The 16,683-nt window shown below is 57.1% G+C and overlaps 1 protein-coding gene across 1 annotated transcript in view; it reads left to right on the top strand.

Moving 5' to 3' along the window:
- Positions 1-16,264, top strand: part of LOC107539814 (maestro heat-like repeat family member 5) — a 38,928-nt gene extending 22,664 nt beyond the window's left edge. The window contains exons 18-30 of the mRNA XM_016216411.2: positions 520-669; positions 1,580-1,734; positions 7,612-7,771; positions 8,900-9,081; positions 11,410-11,553; positions 11,999-12,113; positions 12,859-13,002; positions 13,376-13,552; positions 14,125-14,280; positions 14,995-15,117; positions 15,224-15,326; positions 15,835-15,909; positions 16,167-16,264. Coding sequence (XP_016071897.2) covers positions 520-669; positions 1,580-1,734; positions 7,612-7,771; positions 8,900-9,081; positions 11,410-11,553; positions 11,999-12,113; positions 12,859-13,002; positions 13,376-13,552; positions 14,125-14,280; positions 14,995-15,117; positions 15,224-15,326; positions 15,835-15,909; positions 16,167-16,264 — 1,782 coding nt within the window. The remainder of the gene's footprint in view (positions 1-519; positions 670-1,579; positions 1,735-7,611; positions 7,772-8,899; positions 9,082-11,409; positions 11,554-11,998; positions 12,114-12,858; positions 13,003-13,375; positions 13,553-14,124; positions 14,281-14,994; positions 15,118-15,223; positions 15,327-15,834; positions 15,910-16,166) is intronic.
- The last annotated feature ends 419 nt before the right edge of the window (positions 16,265-16,683 follow it).

Here is a 16,683-nt window from a genome sequence, read left to right as displayed (position 1 = left end):
GGGCAGAGCAGGCATATTCGGGCTCCTGGGGAGGCCCTCCCGTGGGACAGGAGCCCTGGGTTCCAGACCCAGCCTGACCCCTCCTGGCCCTATCCTACACACGGTGAGAGTGGCCCAGGCACCTCTTTAAGCCTTGGGATCAGTCCAGGTGACCTTGAAGGTGGGCTGAGGCTAGCACTGAGAAAGCCCATGCGATGAGGACTGGGCAGAATAGGGAGGAGAGGAGGCTGCCCAGGCCACATGGGTGCTGGGACAAGCACTGGGGTCTGTCCTATGATGGGTGTGACACCTCCTTTCCTTCCCCTGGGCTGTGGTTGGCTCAGAGAGATGCACAGGTGATTAGACTGCATAATGGGGTACACGTGTTGGGGGACCCGGAAGGAGTAGCTCAAGAGTGTGGATGTGCTCAGGAACTTGACGCACCGGTGGCATGGGAGAAGGGGTACGAACAAAGGTGGGAAGTGGACCCTGGGGACAGGTGACCCACGGTGACGGCTGCCTCCACTCCTGCTGCTACAGGAGGTCACAAAGCATCTCACATTGGTGGAGCTGACCGACCTCATCTGGACGGCTGTCGAAGGCCTGGGCTCCACCAGCCCCTTCCGCGTGCAGGCGGCCGCCAACATGCTGCTCACTGCGGTCCAGGAGCACGGGGCCAAGCTGGAGACCGTGAGGGGCATGGGGAATCCACAGAGGGCCGGCCAGCGTGCGGCAGTGGGCAGGGGGATGGCCCGGCAGTCGGACCCAAGGGCTGGGGCCTCTGGGCCAAGGTGGTGGCCCTGAGCTTGAGCCTGATGGGGGAGACACAAGCCCCACCCTGATAATTCTGAGGGAGGGAGGGAGGGAGGGAGGGAGGAGGGGAGGGAGGGAGGAGGGGAGGTGTGCTGGGGCCCTGGGTGGTGTTTGCAGGGTCACGGGGCAAACACCGGTGAGCGAGCAGTAGTGTGGGAAATGGGGAAGAAGGGGGCACAGCCAGGACCCTCCAGGAGACTCAGTTCAATGGAGGGAACAGACCCCAGACAGATGAGGACTGGACAGCACAGGAAATGCAAAAGCAGGGGAGTGCACCCTGTGGGACGGTACCCCCACAAAGAGGGTGACTAATGCTAGGTCGTGCAGACAAAACCCCATGTGGGTGGTATTGGGTCTGGGCATGAGTGGATGGGGAAGAGACGCCCAAAAGGGGAAGGAGGAGAGGCATTCCAGTCACCGGGAATAGCAGATGCCGAAGTGGCGTGTTCAGGAGATGAGGTGGGTGTGCCTGACCCTTCCAGGGCCTGGGCAACATTTAGACAGAGTTGGAAGACCTCAAATACCTTATGAAAGGTAGTGATACTGTCTCCCTCTCAGATGGGGACACCCCTTCTGACCAGATGTCCAGGGCAGGCTGGGCCTCCTCCCTCAGACCACCTTGGGCAGGCCTGTGTCTCCCCCCTCACACTCCTCACTCGGGAGAGGACCATGTCTAGAGGGGCTCCACGCTCAGCAGGGCAGGACCTTGCTCCCCCTGTAGGCTCCCCAGGACAGGCCTGGCCTCCCCAGGCAGACCGACCCTCTCCCCCACACCCTCCCTGCACAGGTTGCCAACCTGGGCCGGGCCATCCACCTGCAGCTCCGCTCTGTCCGCATCCCCCAAGCCCAGGAAGATGCCCTGCATGTCATCACCCTGCTAGCCCGGAACCACACCCCCGAGCTGGTGGCTGCCTTCCTGGACTTCTCCATACCCCTGGACAGGTGCCCAGCCCCACCTTCCTTCACTACCCCCTGCGCACCCTCCTACCACCCCCAGTCGGGGCAGGGCCTACACCCCAGCTCCGCCCTCCTGCCTGTCCCGTCCCAGCCCATGAGGACTCCTTCAGGCCTGGGTGCAGGGAGGGAGTCCAGGACCTGCTCATTTATTGTGCACCTCCTGGGGCGGGGCTCTGCTCGCCTTTCATTCTATCCGTGTTCCACATAAAACACCCTGCCCAGCCTCAGCCACCTACCGCTCGTGGAGAGGGCGCCTGACGATCCCCCAACCACACCAGAGCCGCCTTCTCTCCTGCTCCTCCAAGGACCCCCTTCCCCCTACCTGCTCGTCAGTGGTCACCACAGCCCTCGGGGGTGGGACTGGCTTTCTCCCTAAAATCTCAGCTCTAAATCCCAGGTCCTCAGTCTACCATGGGCTACTCACCCACCACACCCCTGCCGAGGGTCCTTGATATAGTTCCTGGTCACAGACACCCTCTTGTTCCCTCCCCCATCTGAATCTCAGGGGTTTCACTCTTTCCCTCACCCTGGCCTCTCAATACCTGAATCTCCTCTCTCCCAGAGGTCCTGTCCTCCATCCTTCCTCAGCCACTCACTCCACAGTCTTCCCCTCTCCTCAGTCATCTCCAATTTCCGGCATCCCTCCCCCTTCCAGACACGGCCCACCTTCACATCCCAGGAGCCTCTGTCCTTGCAACCCCAGTGCCCTGCCCGCCCGCCTCACAGCCCCTCACCTGTCCTCATCTCCCTCCTGACCAGGGTGGATTCCATCTTGCAGTGCTACAGTCCCTCCCTGAGCACACCCCAAGCCCCTGGTACCCTCTGTAATACTCAGCGGGCAAAACCCAACTCCGCTTAAAGCTGGCTCCACCGGCCTCACGGCGGCCCGGCCGCAGCCTCAGGAAACAGCACACCACCACACTTTCAACTCCCAGCCACACACCTTGTGAGGACCAGCTGCATTTCCTCAGGCCACCCCTCTCCCCTCTCTCAGCCCCTACACCTTACCCACGCCCCACACTCAGCCGCACGCCCTCCTCTTTTGTGTCAGTAGTTTCTAGTTTATCGATCATGTTCACAGAATGTCAATGTAACATTTCTGCTTTATGAAATTTACTTATCTTTTAAACAGTTCTTGTGAATGTTTTCTGGGCACTTGAGAAGGTAGGTGCCCAGATGTGTATCCACAAGACGTGCCTTGATGGTGGTGTTCAGGTCGTCTGCGTCCTTCCTCATTTATGTTCGCGTTGATCTGCCTGGTACTGAGTGGTGTGTTCAAGTCTCCTGTTATCAATGTGTTTCTGCCTGTCTCCTTCCATATCCTGTAGCTTTTACTTCATAAAGGTGGTTGCCATGTTATTTGGTGCATAGTATTCATAAATGCTATGCTTGCTCTATGAATTGTGACTCTTAGCATTAGAAAGCACCCCACCTCGTGGTTAACACTTTGGGGGCTTGCATTCCACTTTGCTATCAGGATCACTGCCTCTGCTTTCTTATTTTTCCCCGTTTTCCCAGTACGCGTTTGTCTATTCCTTTATCTTAACCTTTCAGGGTCCATTGTTTTAGGTGCCCTCATATATAGCATATAATTTGGTCTTGATTTGTGATCCAAATTTTAAATCTTTTTATTTTAATAGTGAGTTAATTCCAATAGATATCATATTTATTGATGGGACTGATGTGTTTTCTCCCAACTGTCGCAGCATTTTGTAATTGTGTATTTTGTTACATTTGCTGCATTCCTTTTTTTTTACTTTTTTTTTTTAATCCTCACCTGAGGATATTTTCTCCATTGCTTTTCAGAGAGAGTGGAAGAGGGGGAGGGAGAGAGAGAGAGAAACACAGATGTGAGAGAGACACATCGATTGGTTGCTTCCCACACGTACCCCGACCAAGGCCCAGGATCAAGCCTGCAACCCGGGTCTGTGCCCGTGGCTGGAACTGAACCCCGGACCCTTGCGTCTACGGACTGATGCTCTAACCACTGAGCCAAACCAGCCAGGCCCATTTGTTGCATTTCTTTTTCTATAAGATGTGCATTCTTTGGTCTTCAGGTGTGTGTATTTTTAATTTAGAAACGGTTCTGTTTGTTCTAGTTGTTGCCTTTGTACTCCTAACCTATTTTAATGCCCCTAGTCTCCTGCTTTATTATTTAACTTTTTAATATCTCTGTGTGTGTTTTCATTTTTACCGACATTCTTTAACTCCCACCCATTGCCCATCTAACCATCAGTGAAATTGCTCCCGCTTTCCTCTTTCTGGCTCTTATATCCTCCCATTTTTTCAGTTGCGAATGTATACTTTATCAAAATTTGCAGTCTCGTCTTCCAGCCTCATCCCCGCCTTTGTTATTGTTGTGTACACATGCTCGGCCCAGTCCCTCTGTGACGTTATCTGGTCATCCCTTAGCTGCATGAAACTCATCTTCCAACAAGTTACTCAAGAAGGGCTCATGGCTCCAGAACCCCCTCCCCCACTTCTTTATGTTGAAAGTTGTTTTTGTGGAGGACAGCTTGTCTGAATATAAACTCCTTGGTTCGCACTTCCTTTTATTAAGTGTTTTATAAACGCTGCTCAGAGATAGCCTTGTTCTATATTCGAAAACTCTGATAACAATAACTTGTTTGCCTTTGTAAGTTATATGCTCTTTTTGCAGATTTTTTTTCTTTGTCTTTGAAATTTAATATTTATGCTAAGAAATGTCTCAGAGTTGGTTATTAATTTTCCCAGGTCCCAGTGGGTTCCTTGAATGTGTAGATTTAAGAATTTCGTTGTTGTTGTTTCTGCAAAGTCCTCTTGGCTATAGTTTTAAGTGCTAGTTCTGTTCCATCGCCGTTTGGCTGCTTCAGAGAGGCCAGCGACTCAGATGCCCCTCTCCCCTTACCCTTCATTTCCACTACTTTCTCTCTGATCCTTCTGACTTCTGCCTTAAGCTCACAGTCACTCTCTTGGCTGTTTTACTGCTTTCCCGAATGCCCCTTATTAAATTTTCATTTGAGTCTTATCTTTCTTGGGCACATTGTATTTTTTTCTGAGATAATTTTGTCATTTCTTCCATCTCTTTCCTGAATTCAGTCAACTTTTCCTTTCTTATTAGAGGCTTTTTTATGTGTCCTTTTTTAAATTTATAATCCAAGGTAGATGTTCCTATCTTTAAACGCTTGCTTGAGTGCAATGAACTGCCTTTGAAGTGTCCTCTTACAGCTTTGTCTGCATCGTGGTGGTTTTCAGGGGAGAGTTCCCTCATTTGATGTGTGTTGATTTTGTCTTCTGATTTCTTTGCAAGTACTTGATGGATCTGTTCATTCTGTTCCTGTTCACATAAAACACTATTGGAGCTTTTTCTAGAATTTCAAGTTCAATGGCACCCTCTTCTGTCAGTACAGCAAAATCCAGAAAACTCTGTAGATTTTTGGTTTGGCAGTAGGTGAAAGGGTCACCTGTCCTCCAGTGTTCTGGGTTCTCTTTTCTCTTTCAGGCCCTTAAGTGTTTCCCTTATGTGTCTTTCCCTTTCACCACGTAGTTTCCCAAAGGGGACTTCTTTCTTTTTGCTTTTTTCCTCTCCCCAAAGCTGTGTATGCTGAAGACTGCCCTTCAGACTGGACACGCCTCTCTCCGGTCCTTAGCTGCCATCACCTCCTGGTGGGGTAAGGAAGGCACAGTGGCTTGGCACTTTCCTGCTCGTAGTCAAGCTGGAGTTCGGGTGTTCTCCCAGGTCACAGCTTTGGGTCATCTTACTTTTCCCTTCTTCCTGCTCTGTGTTGTTTCTCAAGGACATTTTGAACGGTGGGAACCCAGGCAGCCATCGCGGTCTCCCGCTGCCCAGTCTCATCCGGATTATCTCTGTGTTGAAACATATTTCTGACTTCCTCCGTCCTCAGAAGCATTTTCCACTTTCCAATGTCCATGCAGCAGGAGTGCATGTGACATGGGAGATGCCTTACATCTGGCTCTATGTAGCGTCTCGGCCACCTGGGGGAACTACCAGCCTGAGGACATTTCACATTTAAACCCTCTGCTCGAGGTTTCTTGGGGCCACACTGGTGGTGTGAATCAGACCCCAAACAGATTTGTGACTCAGATCCTGAGGAGAGCCTCTCCCCACCCGCCCAGTGTGCTGGTCGAGGCACACAGGTATCCTTGTTGTGTTTCTCTGTGTGGCAGGCATTTCCTTTTTTCGCATTTACACTATCGAGGCAGCCCTTGGGGCCCCAGCTCTAGGATGGGGTTATACACCCATATTGGATCATTTTTCTTTCTTGGAAGTACAGGAAATAGTACGGTGGTATCCTAAAAGTGTAAACAGAAACTAGTGTGTAACCTTCCAATATTCTTTTATCTGGCTTTTTTTCTTAACATTGAGTGTACAGGGCTCCTCCTAGCACGTACCATATAGTTGGAGGCAGGCTCCCCCCACCCGAGCTGCATGGCTCCCCTAGCAGACTCAGGTCCGTGCCCAGTCCCCTTTCTTGCTGAAGCCTCCCTGACTGCCCCACTCAAAATCAGCAGCACCAGGTGCCCCTCCCTCTCTGCCCTCCCCTGCCCGGCTGTCTGCACTTAGCACCTCCTACACCCTGCTTGCTGCAGGCTGTGGTGGTCACTCCCACTATCGGGTTTTTGCTGGCTCTGTCACTGCCGGGTCCTCTGGGAGGTACCCTATATGTGATAGTGCTTAGCACACACACTGACTGACAGATGCCCATAGGGAGCAAAATAGAAACCTTGGACCCCTGGGAATCTTGCGCCTGGAGAATCATCTCACTTAAGCCCCTAAAGAGGGGAACTGACGTCCCCAAGGTCACACCGCCAGCACAGGCAGAGCGGGGATTTGAGCCCAGAACCTTCTGACTCGGAAGGCCCCCTCTTCCCAGGTGGTTAGTGACCACACTTGGGGATCTCTCAGAGTCCTCTGAGCTGTTATGCCCACCCAGCCCAGGGTCATATGGGACAGGGATGGCCTCCCCAGGGCTCATGGGTGGCCGCCCATTGGGTCTGCCTTAAAGCTGGGGATCAGAGCCCATCCAGTTCACCCACTATGGCCCTCCCAGCCCTCACACATCATTCCAGAGTCCCTCCCACCCTCCAGCCCTTTCCACCCAGCACTCAGGCCCGAAGACCACCTTGCACAGAAAACAGAAGGCTGTCAATCACCTATATCTTGGGAGCCCCAATGCCCCCTGCCTCTCCCAAGTCTCAGAGGGCCACGCCCTTGGACTGATGGAAAGGCCATAGGATTATGCAGGCCTGGCCTCCAGTCCTAACTCCCCAGTTCTAACACAGAGCCCTGGGCACATCCTTTCTCTCTCTGGTCCTCAGTTTCCCCATCTGCAGAATGGACTCTGCAAAGCTCTGCACATGCCAGTGATGGTCCTTCACTTGACTCAAGTTGGGCCTAGGGGAGCTGAACCCCAACAAACCCAGGTCTAGGAGGAACTAGCCAGAGCAAGCTTCTATGAGGAGGAGACTTCAAAGCGAGCCCTAAAGGCAGAGTGGAAATAGGCCAGTGAGGAAGAGTGCTCCAAGCATAAGAAACGATAATATACGAAGGTCCAGAGGCAGGAGAGGAGGGAGGACAAGCAGGGGCTGGAGGCCAGAGGGAAGGAGTCAGAGGGTGACAACTTTGAATGCCAGCCTGATTTGTCCTGCCAGTACTTGGGAGCCACTAAAGGTGACAGAGTCAGAGTCTGCAGCTGGAGTAAGGAGGGCCTGGAGGAGAGACCCTGAAAGTGGGGAGACCCAGGAACAGGGACCCAGGGCATCTCCCATGTCCCCCCGGCCATGCCACTCCAGGCACCTGAGGCCCTGGTCATGGCGGCACACTAGCAAGGTTGAGCCCTCACAGCCCTTCTCTGCCCACAGCCACGCCTTCCAGTTGTGGAGGGCACTGGGGGCTGAGCAGCGTGGGAGCCGCCTGGTGCTGGCCACGCTGCTTGCATGGCTGCAGGAGAGGCCCCTGCCCCTCGGTACCAGCAGCAGTGGCCCCCAACCCAAGGAGAAGACCTACCTGCGTTCACTGGCCGTGAGTCTGCCACCCCCAGAAGCCACCACCCACTGCCACTGGGCTGAAGCAACTTCATGTGGGCATTCAGTCAGATATCATGGTGTCTGGGAGCCCACAGTGTGCCAAGCCCGGGGAGGGGGGACACCCAGCCCTGCCCAGCCTGGCCTGGAAGAGAGGCCTACAAGGCCGCCCAGCCAGGGCTGACTGCATGGACCGGGCCAGGCCCAGCTCCCACCTCCTGGCCAAAGATTCCGGACCCCTCCCGAGCCTGTTTCCCCTCAGTGAGGTGGGACGTGGTGTCCTGCGGCACACTCAGGCATATGGTGTAGAGGCAAGACTCAGGACTCACTGTGAGGACAGTGTGGAGGCAGAGGGGCTTCGGGCCAGGTTCAGGCAGAGAGGCGGGAGTGGCGAGGCGGGCTTGGGCTCTGGGGGTTGTAGATTCTGGAGAAATCTTAGAGGCTGCCTCCTGCAGCTCCCCCTCCTATAGGAACTGCCCTGCCCCCAGCTTTCTCCACACGCCGAGGCTCTGCTTACACAGCGCCAGGAACAGGGAGCTCACTTCCTAACATGCCAGCCCATCCTCTTTGGCTGACTCTGATGAGGCAGCAGCTGTGCCCCACTCCTGGTTTTTTCCAGGCTGAGACCTCCCCCTGCCCCAAAGCCCCCTGAGCAGCAGCCCAGAGTACACACTCCCCTCCCTACCTGAAGCCACCTAGACATACTGCATACATCAGAGGCCTGACAGCTGAACCTGGCAGCAGAAGGGAAGTCCTACCCTTTCCCCAACACTGCCCAGCCCAGGGCTGGAGCCAGCCTCCCTGTCGACACCACACAGCAGCATGGGTGAGCAGGGTGGCCTTCGCTGCATCCAGCCATGCCCCAAGTCCCTGCCTTCCCCTTGTTACGGTTGCTCCCTCCTTCCCCTCGAGAACATTCTGGACCGAATGCCACTATAAGCACAAGAGGCAATAGCTGTGTGGGCCGGCAGAGCCAGGCCTGCGGGAGGGGCATCTCAGGGGCTCGGTCCCCGTGAGCAGGGAGGGAGAGGCGTGGTTGGACGTGGGTCTGATGCACAGCTGGTCAGCAGACAGGGCCCCGGACTCCAGGTCTCGGGTGCTTCAGTAGCCCCTGCCGCCCCGCCAGGCCACGAACACGCTCCATAAGCTGCAGTCCGCCCGAGAGTTCAAGAAGCCGGTGCAGGAGGCCTACCCGCAGCTCCTCCTGGCCCTCCTCACCCAGATCCACTACATCTTGGAGCTGCGCCTGCCCGAGGAGCCCCAGCCCGAGCAGATTGCCCAGGAGGCGGCCGCGCCCAGCCCCCAGAGGTAAAGCATCTGCAGGACCTGCCGCTGAAAGATGCTGTGTTTGCTTCCTAGGGCCGAGCAACTAAGGGCCACAGTAAGCAGCCTAAAGCAACAGCACTTATTCCCTCACAGTTCCAGGGCTAGAAGTCCAAGGTGTCCACAGAGCCATGCTCCCTCTGAAACCTGTAGGGAGACTCCTTCCTGTTTCTTCCAGCCCCTGGTGGCTCCTGGCCATCCTTGAAGTCCCTTGGCATGCAAACCATCACTGTCATCCCTGCCTCCCTCACCACGCGTCTCCCCTGTTTCTCTGTCCCGATATCCGCCTTCTTATAACAACACCAGTCCTGATGGATTGGGGCCACTTTAATTACCTCTTCCTAGCTTGATTCCATCTGCAGAGACCGTAGTTCCAAATAAGGCCACCTCCCCAGGTACCAAGGGTAGGACTTTGACATCACTTTGGGGAGGACACAGTCCAACCTTCCAAACCCCATCTGAGGCCAGCGCAGTGGCCGGTGTAGAGAGCACCCAGGGGGCAGGGATGTGTCCCATTGACTTGTCACCAGAGGATGCGCAGTAGCAGGGACACTCAGCTGGCACATAGGCTCCATAAGACGACACTTGCCATATTTGCCACACCTTCCTTGAGTGTGGTCCTTTCAGGGATTCTGTAAACAGATGTGTCCCCCATTTTACAGACAAGGAAACTGAGGCTCAGAGAGGGTCAGAGGCTTCCCCTGTCCGTGTGTCCCTGAGCTAGAGCCCATAGCACAGCAGGGGCATACGCCTGGCTACTGCCTGGTCCCTGGAGGCAGACACCCTTCTGGGTCACCCATGAGAGTCACGGGACCCCGGTACATTTGTGCTGATGTCATGGATGGTTGCCGGCCTCCACCCTGCCTGACAGCGTGGATGGGACCTGTGTGGGAGGGTCAGGCCTGCTGCACACAGCTGAGGTGTGGGCTGGCGGCCTCGGTTTCCCTCTGCACAAGCTCGCGTCTGGAGAAATCCAATAAGCAAGTCTTTAAAACCGCGGGGGCTGGCTCTTTTCATTTGTTTGTATTATGATGTACTTCACGCAATTTGTCAGTTTTAACAGCTCTCCCCAAGGCATGGCACTGAAAAAAAATGTCACTTCTTCTCACATTGCTTCTCAATTCAAATGTGCATCAAGTTCCTTTTCCAGTCAACTCACCCGTGCAGAATGCACAGATCTCCCCTAATCAGCTAATAAAATGTCCTCCTCCCAGAACTCGGCGGGAGGGGAGAAAGCTGCTAGGCACAGCGTCAGTGCCTTGGCTTCCCCCACCCACGTGGGGCCGACAACCGACCTCTCCAGAGCCGGGCAAGGGTCCCGAGAATGCCCAGGTCAGACCACATGGTCTTCCTGGACGCCCTGGTGGGCTGCAAGGACAGGCAATCATGAAACCAGAAGCTTCCAAGAGTTGACACAAGGGGAACAAGCCACCACTCTTCCCCAAAGTCCCCTTCCCCTGAAACGGTCCTCACTCTGTAGCTGAGACCAATGACCTGGAAATTGCTGCCTTTTAAGTGGGGTGGCTTGGAGCAAGATGACAAGCCAGCTGGCATTTGGGTTGGCACCACAGGGACTTCCGGGGAGAGGCGTTTCATTCTTTGACACTTGGCTTTGCAAACCTGCTCAGCCCCTGCCTGGTGGGAGCCGACAGCCTCGTCCTGGGGTTCACTCACACATCCAGAGTGATGCAACCAGGCTCAGAGTAGCCTGGATGGGGATGGGCACAGAACGGGATGCCCTGCTTTTTGTGGGCCTGCATTTCCGGGACCTGTACCTGCAGCCTCCATCAAGGCCGGGGCCAGTGGCCGTGACGTCACAGTGCTGGCTTGGAGCCAAGGGTTGGGTTCAGCTCCACTTCTGCTGCCCCTGGCAAGGCTGTGTGACCAGGACAGGGCCCGGCACCTCACCAGACTGCTGCCTCCTCTGTAGGGAGTGCGGCTGCACAGGGTCCCCTTAGCCAGTGCAGGGGCGACGCCTGGAGTGATACTGGTTGCTGGCTAGCACTAGTGGCCATGCTTCATGCCTGGCGCTCTGTTGAGCATGGAGTGCACCTGTGGAACCTGGCTTCTCTCAAGGCAGAGGAGTGTCAGGAGTTGCGGATGGACCTTCTCTGGGCTTCCATGATGCCACCCAGTCCTGGGCTCACCTCACACTCCCCCCATGCCCTCTCTGGACTCTTAGCCCTGCATTTAAAGGGACCCCCTCCACCCTGTGACTCAGAAAACTGATCATTTCTATGAACAAGAGCGGGAATAAATGGGACGTCAGGCACCCCCCAGGGGTAAGACCTTCCCCGTGACCCCCTCTGCCCCCTGCAGCATGTCACTGGAGGCACTGAGGAGCTTGCTGTCTTCCACGGGGCACTATCAGGACTTTGCCCACCTGGAGCTACAGGGCGCCTGGGACCTCTTCACCACCATGGACACCTACCCACAGGGTGTGGGCCTCCTGGCCAGGTAGGGACAGGGACAGGCAGGGGAGGGTTGATAGGTCGCAGTGACCCTCAAGGCCGGCCTATGCAAACAGTCCCATGGACTCATACGTGTGCACATAGGCCCTCGGGCATGAAAGACGTGTGCCCCCGTGCCCATCATACCCATGCACTGGGAACCGATGGTTTCAGGAGTCTCCCCCAGACCCCACCCAAGCCTGAGGCCTTTTAAGGCATAAGGGCAGTGCCTGCTCTTCTCTCAGCCCAACTCCCCAACTCCCAGCCCAGGTCTGGCACCCAGTGGCTACAGAGGGACTGGAAGCTCACTCTAAGGGATGGTGCCCACACTCAGTGACACCTCCAGCCACTTGGCCTGGGTTGGGTTGGGTGGTGACGGGAAGGTGGGCATGGGCTTTTCTGTGAGCCCAGGACCTGTCACCCTGTCCCGCCCTTCGTGCCCCACCCCCCAGGGCCATGGTGCAGAGCCCCTGTAGGCAGATCAAGGCAGTGACCCGCCAGCTGCTGCCCAGCCTGCAGAGCCAGGAGGAACGGGAGAGGAAGGTGGCCATCCTTATCTTCAATGAGGTAGGCTCTGGGCGGGGCAGGGCCCCTCAGAGACAGCCTCCAGCTGCCTCAGCACCCCATCAGGACCCACACCAGGCCCCTGGTGACGGGCTGGCCCACCCAACAGACCCCTCCTTCCCACACTAGGGCTCCTGGCTGGATCCCCCACCTCTCAGGTCCCCTGCAGGGCTGAGGGACACTGAGTATAGGTCAGGCACACCTGGCTTGAAATTCAGGCTGCCCTCCCCCCTTGGACCTGGGTCCACCCCTGGGACTGTGAAGTTGGAAGGTGGTGGTTAGAAGGTGGTGGTTAGGCGCTGGGCGTGGCCCAGTTTGCAACTATGAGCTGGGGACGACGCAGGGAGTGGGGGGCACATGTCATTTCTATAAGGACATCCATAGGGAGAAACCCAAATCAAAGCCTGGTGCTTCTCCTTTCTGCTGGCAGGAATGTCTGGGTCACCCTCCTGGGCTCTGTCCCCAAGGGGCCTATGAGCCAGGCTGGTGAGGGACATTGGCCCCAGCCTCACTGTGAGGCCTCAGGCAAGGCCCTCCCCCCCACCCCCGAGCCTCAGTTTCTCCAGCTACACATTGAAGGGCTGAACCAACCTGGAGATGGGTTTCAAATACTTGTTAACCAAGATACCCAGTGGGTGCTGGTCAACCACCCCCCAACCCCGAAACTCCTGCCAGACCCTGGTCCCAGATCCCCATTCCTGGGCGAGGGTGCCAGGCCTGAGCTGCCTGCCCTTGGGGGCCACCCCAGTTCCTCTACAGCCCCACCCTGCTGGAAGTGCTCTCCGAACAGGAGGCCCTGATCATGCTGGCCCAGAGCATCAGGGACCCCAGCCCCGAGGTCCGGGTGCTGAGCCTGCAGGGCCTCGGGAACATCCTCTTCCAGCCCGAGAAGGTACAGGCACCCCCACCCCGAAAGGGTGGGGCATGGGGTGTAGACAAGGAGCCCTGGGTTAGAATTCCAGCTCTCTCCTTTCCAGCCGTGTGGTCAGGGACACATGACTGTGCCTTTCAGCTTCCTCATCTGTAGAATGAGGCTGGGTTGACCTTTGGCAGGGTCATGGGCTTGGTGACCACCTCCACCTTGTCTCCTCCAGGCCCCGAGGTGGGTGCGGGGCAGTGCAGGCGTCCAGGCTGGGCTGGGGTCTGGGGAGGGACATCGCAGGGAGAACCTGAGTTGGTTCTGGGTCCAACCAGCAGGGTAGGGGTGGGGGGCACAGGGACAGTCTGTCCTGGCACCCCTGGCCCACCGCCCCTGCCACCCCCAGGGAAGCCTGCTACGTGAACAGCTGCTGCCCTTCCTCAACGGCTTCTTCCAAAATAGCGAGCCTGTGGTGGTACGTGTCATGGGCACAGTGTCCAACGTGCTGCACTGCCTGGGAGCATACGGCCCGGGGGCCCAGAGCCTTACTGTTGCAGTCAACACCCGCTCCTTCTTTGATGACGTGAGTGTGCCCCCAGTGGGGGCAGGGCACCCCCTACTCAGGCCCCTCCTGGGCCCCGTTCCTCGAAGGCAGGGGGAATCCCAGCTGGCCTCCAGAGAGGGCAGGGAGATGGAGGCTCGGGGCTCTGGGCGTGTGCCGGCTCAGGCAGGCCGGGCGGCACAGTGGCCCCCAGGTGGCGCTTGCCCTTCTCCACGGGCCTGAGCCTGAGCTCAGTCTCCAGCCCCACCAGGTCCACACCTTCCTAACTGGTCTTCATGTTTCCAAAGACTATTTTCCCTTCTCTGGGAAATTAGGAGATAAGTCCACCACCATTATACACTCGTGACACTCGGGTTGTCAGGATGATTATGAGTGTGAGAGCAAAGATTTTAGCCCTTGAGGGGGCCTGGGAGCCACCCCAGGAGCCCTGATGGAGAGGCAAGGCCCTGCCCTGGGTTCACCGGGCCTGGGTGATACAATCCTGCTGAGGGAACTGAGCCCCATCCCCACAATGGGGTGGGAAGGTTCCAAGTTGGGTGGAGGCAGGGCCGCCAGGCAGGTTTAGCTGTGACTCAGCAGCCCCTATCTTGCAGGAGCGGGATGGGATCCGAGCGGCGGCCATGGCACTGTTTGGGGACCTGGTGGCAGCAATGACAGGCAGGGAGCCCAGTAGCCTGCGAACCCAGGTACACCAAAGCATGGTGCCCCTGCTCCTGCACCTGAAGGACCGCTGTCCGGCTGTCGTCACGGTCAGTGCCTGCTAATGGGCCTTTGCCCTGGCAGGGCTGGAGACCCACAGGTGGCCAGGGATCATTGGGCTGGGGGTCTGCAGAGTAATGGGTCCCCCTGGGGCAGCAGGTTTGGCTCCTGCATTGGTTTCCCTCTCCACAGTCTGCCTGCCTCCCCATGTGCACGCACACACACACGATCGTCTGCTCTCCTGTGTGCACATACATGCATGCACACGTGTACACATGCAGCTGTGCCTTCTGTCCAAGCAAGACCCAGTTTCTTTTGCTCACTGCTATGTCCCCAGCACCTGCTACATGGTGGGGGACTCATATTGTTCACTGAACCTCTTGAAATATGGATGGAGCCCTACTATGTGTCAGCCTGTGCCCCACTCGCAGACCATTAAGACAGCTCAGCCTTCCTGAAGCTCCTGGCCACTGGGGAGGTGAACAATAAGCAGCCAGTTCCAAAACAAATGGGAGAGCTGCCTTCAGTCCAACCTGGGGCCCCAGCGCCGCAGCCTGGCAGCCCGGGCTTCCTCAGGGGCCAGTGAGGTGCCAGGGTGGATGCAACCAGGAGAAAGGTCAGGGAGGAGGACTGCTGGCAGTGGAAGAAGCCCAGGACGGATGGCCGCACCATCCCTGGGGCTTCCACAGACCCCACCCTAAGCCCTGGTCCTCTGGCTCAGAGACCCCAGGTAGCGGGTGACCCCTCCCTCGCTGTCCCTGTAGCAGGCCAAGTTCGCCTTCTACCGCTGCTCGGTGCTGCTCCAGTGGCATCTTCCACACACCCTCTTCTGCACACTGGCCTGGGAGAGGGGCCTCAGTGCCCGCCACTTCCTCTGGTCCTGCCTGGTGAGGGGCCTGGGGGTGGGGTGGGGGGCCCTGGGCTGCAGCTGGGAAGGGGAGGTGGGTGAGGAGCTAGCCCCAGTGAATGACAGGCATGCTGTCCTCTGGCCAGATGACCCAGAGCCAGGAGGAGTTCAGCATCCACCTGTCACAGGCCCTCAGCTACCTGCACAGCCGTCATCACCACATCAGGACCTGGGCAGCACTCTTCATTGGTGACTGGGGTGACTGGGCTTTGGGAGCACCCAGGCCTGCCCCACCTGAGCACCCTGACCCTCACCAGCCTTGTCCCTCCCACCTAGCACCGGCCACACCACAACTAGACCTCAGGGCCCACTAGCAAGAGAGAAAAGGTGGCCCTGGCAGGTGTGGCTCAGTGATAGGAGCATTGGCCTACGCACCAAAGGGTCATGGGTTTGGTTCTCAGGCAAGGGCACGTACCTGGGTTGCAGGTTCACTCCCCACCCCCAGGCGGCATGTGCAAGAGGCAAACCAGTCCATGTGTCTCTTTCACATCTATGTTTCTCCCCCTCCCTTCCACTCTCTCTGAAGAGCAATGGAAAGAATATCCTCTGGTGAGGGTTAAAAAAGAGAGAGAGAGAAAAGGGGTGGGTTGGGGCCTTAGAAGGGCAGGAGTGGGTCTGAGCCCCCAAAGAAGACAGGGAGGCCCCACCCACCTATGAGCCCCATCCCCTGGCCAGCATGCTCTCCTCTGTGGAACAGGTTATACCATCTGCTACCACCCCCAGGCTGTGTCTCAGGTGGTGAATGGTGCAGATGTGAAGCTGCTGTTCTGCAGTAAGCAGCCCCCTCCCTCTGCCCACCCACCTGTCACAGGCTCGCCCACTCCACCTAAGGCTACGGGTGGGTGCCTCAGTGAGAGGGGCCCGAAGTGGGTGGTGTTGGGGATGGAAGCCTCCAGGCATAGAAGGTGGAGGGGGTGGGGCCCGGGCCCATCCTGCCGCCCCCATCCACCCCAGGGAGCATGAGGCCCCCTCCCTCCCCATGGGCAGTGCTGGGGGGGTCTCCTCTGACTAGTTCCTCCTCTCCTGGAGCTTTTGAAAACTTCAAGAAGGACCTGGAGCCGGGCATCCGGGAATTCGCCACCAGGCAGCTCAGCTTCCTCGGAGAGTTAGCAGCCAGACAGAAGTGACCTCTGCCCCCTTCCTCACCTGCCCGCCCCATGCCCACCACCTGTCAGCCTGGCCCCATCTGCACAGAGCTTGGTTGCTTAACATTTTTTCATTTGAAAGAAAGATCTAGATTCAACAAAGAAGTGTCATGCCCATCGGCTCCCTGCCCACTAGATTCAACAAAGAAGTGTCATGCCCGTCGGCTCCCTGCCCACTAGATTCAACAAAGAAGTGTCATGCCCGTCGGCTCCCTGCCCACTAGATTCAACAAAGAAGTGTCATGCCCGTCGGCTCCCTGCCCACCCACCCCTGGGCCCCCAGGGGACTGAAGCCAGCCTAGGAGACAGACAGGAAGGGGTCCCATGGCCCGATGACCCTCTCCACCCTCACCTCCATCCCCCTGACACAGTCAGGGCTGGCACCTGGGTGGGCAGCAGAA

This window comes from Miniopterus natalensis, chromosome 16 (assembly GCF_054644295.1).
Source record: "Miniopterus natalensis isolate mMinNat1 chromosome 16, mMinNat1.hap1, whole genome shotgun sequence".
NCBI classification, from domain to species: domain Eukaryota; kingdom Metazoa; phylum Chordata; class Mammalia; order Chiroptera; family Miniopteridae; genus Miniopterus; species Miniopterus natalensis.
Note: the sequence above shows the minus strand (reverse complement) of the source record. Positions and strands in the feature narration are given on the sequence as shown.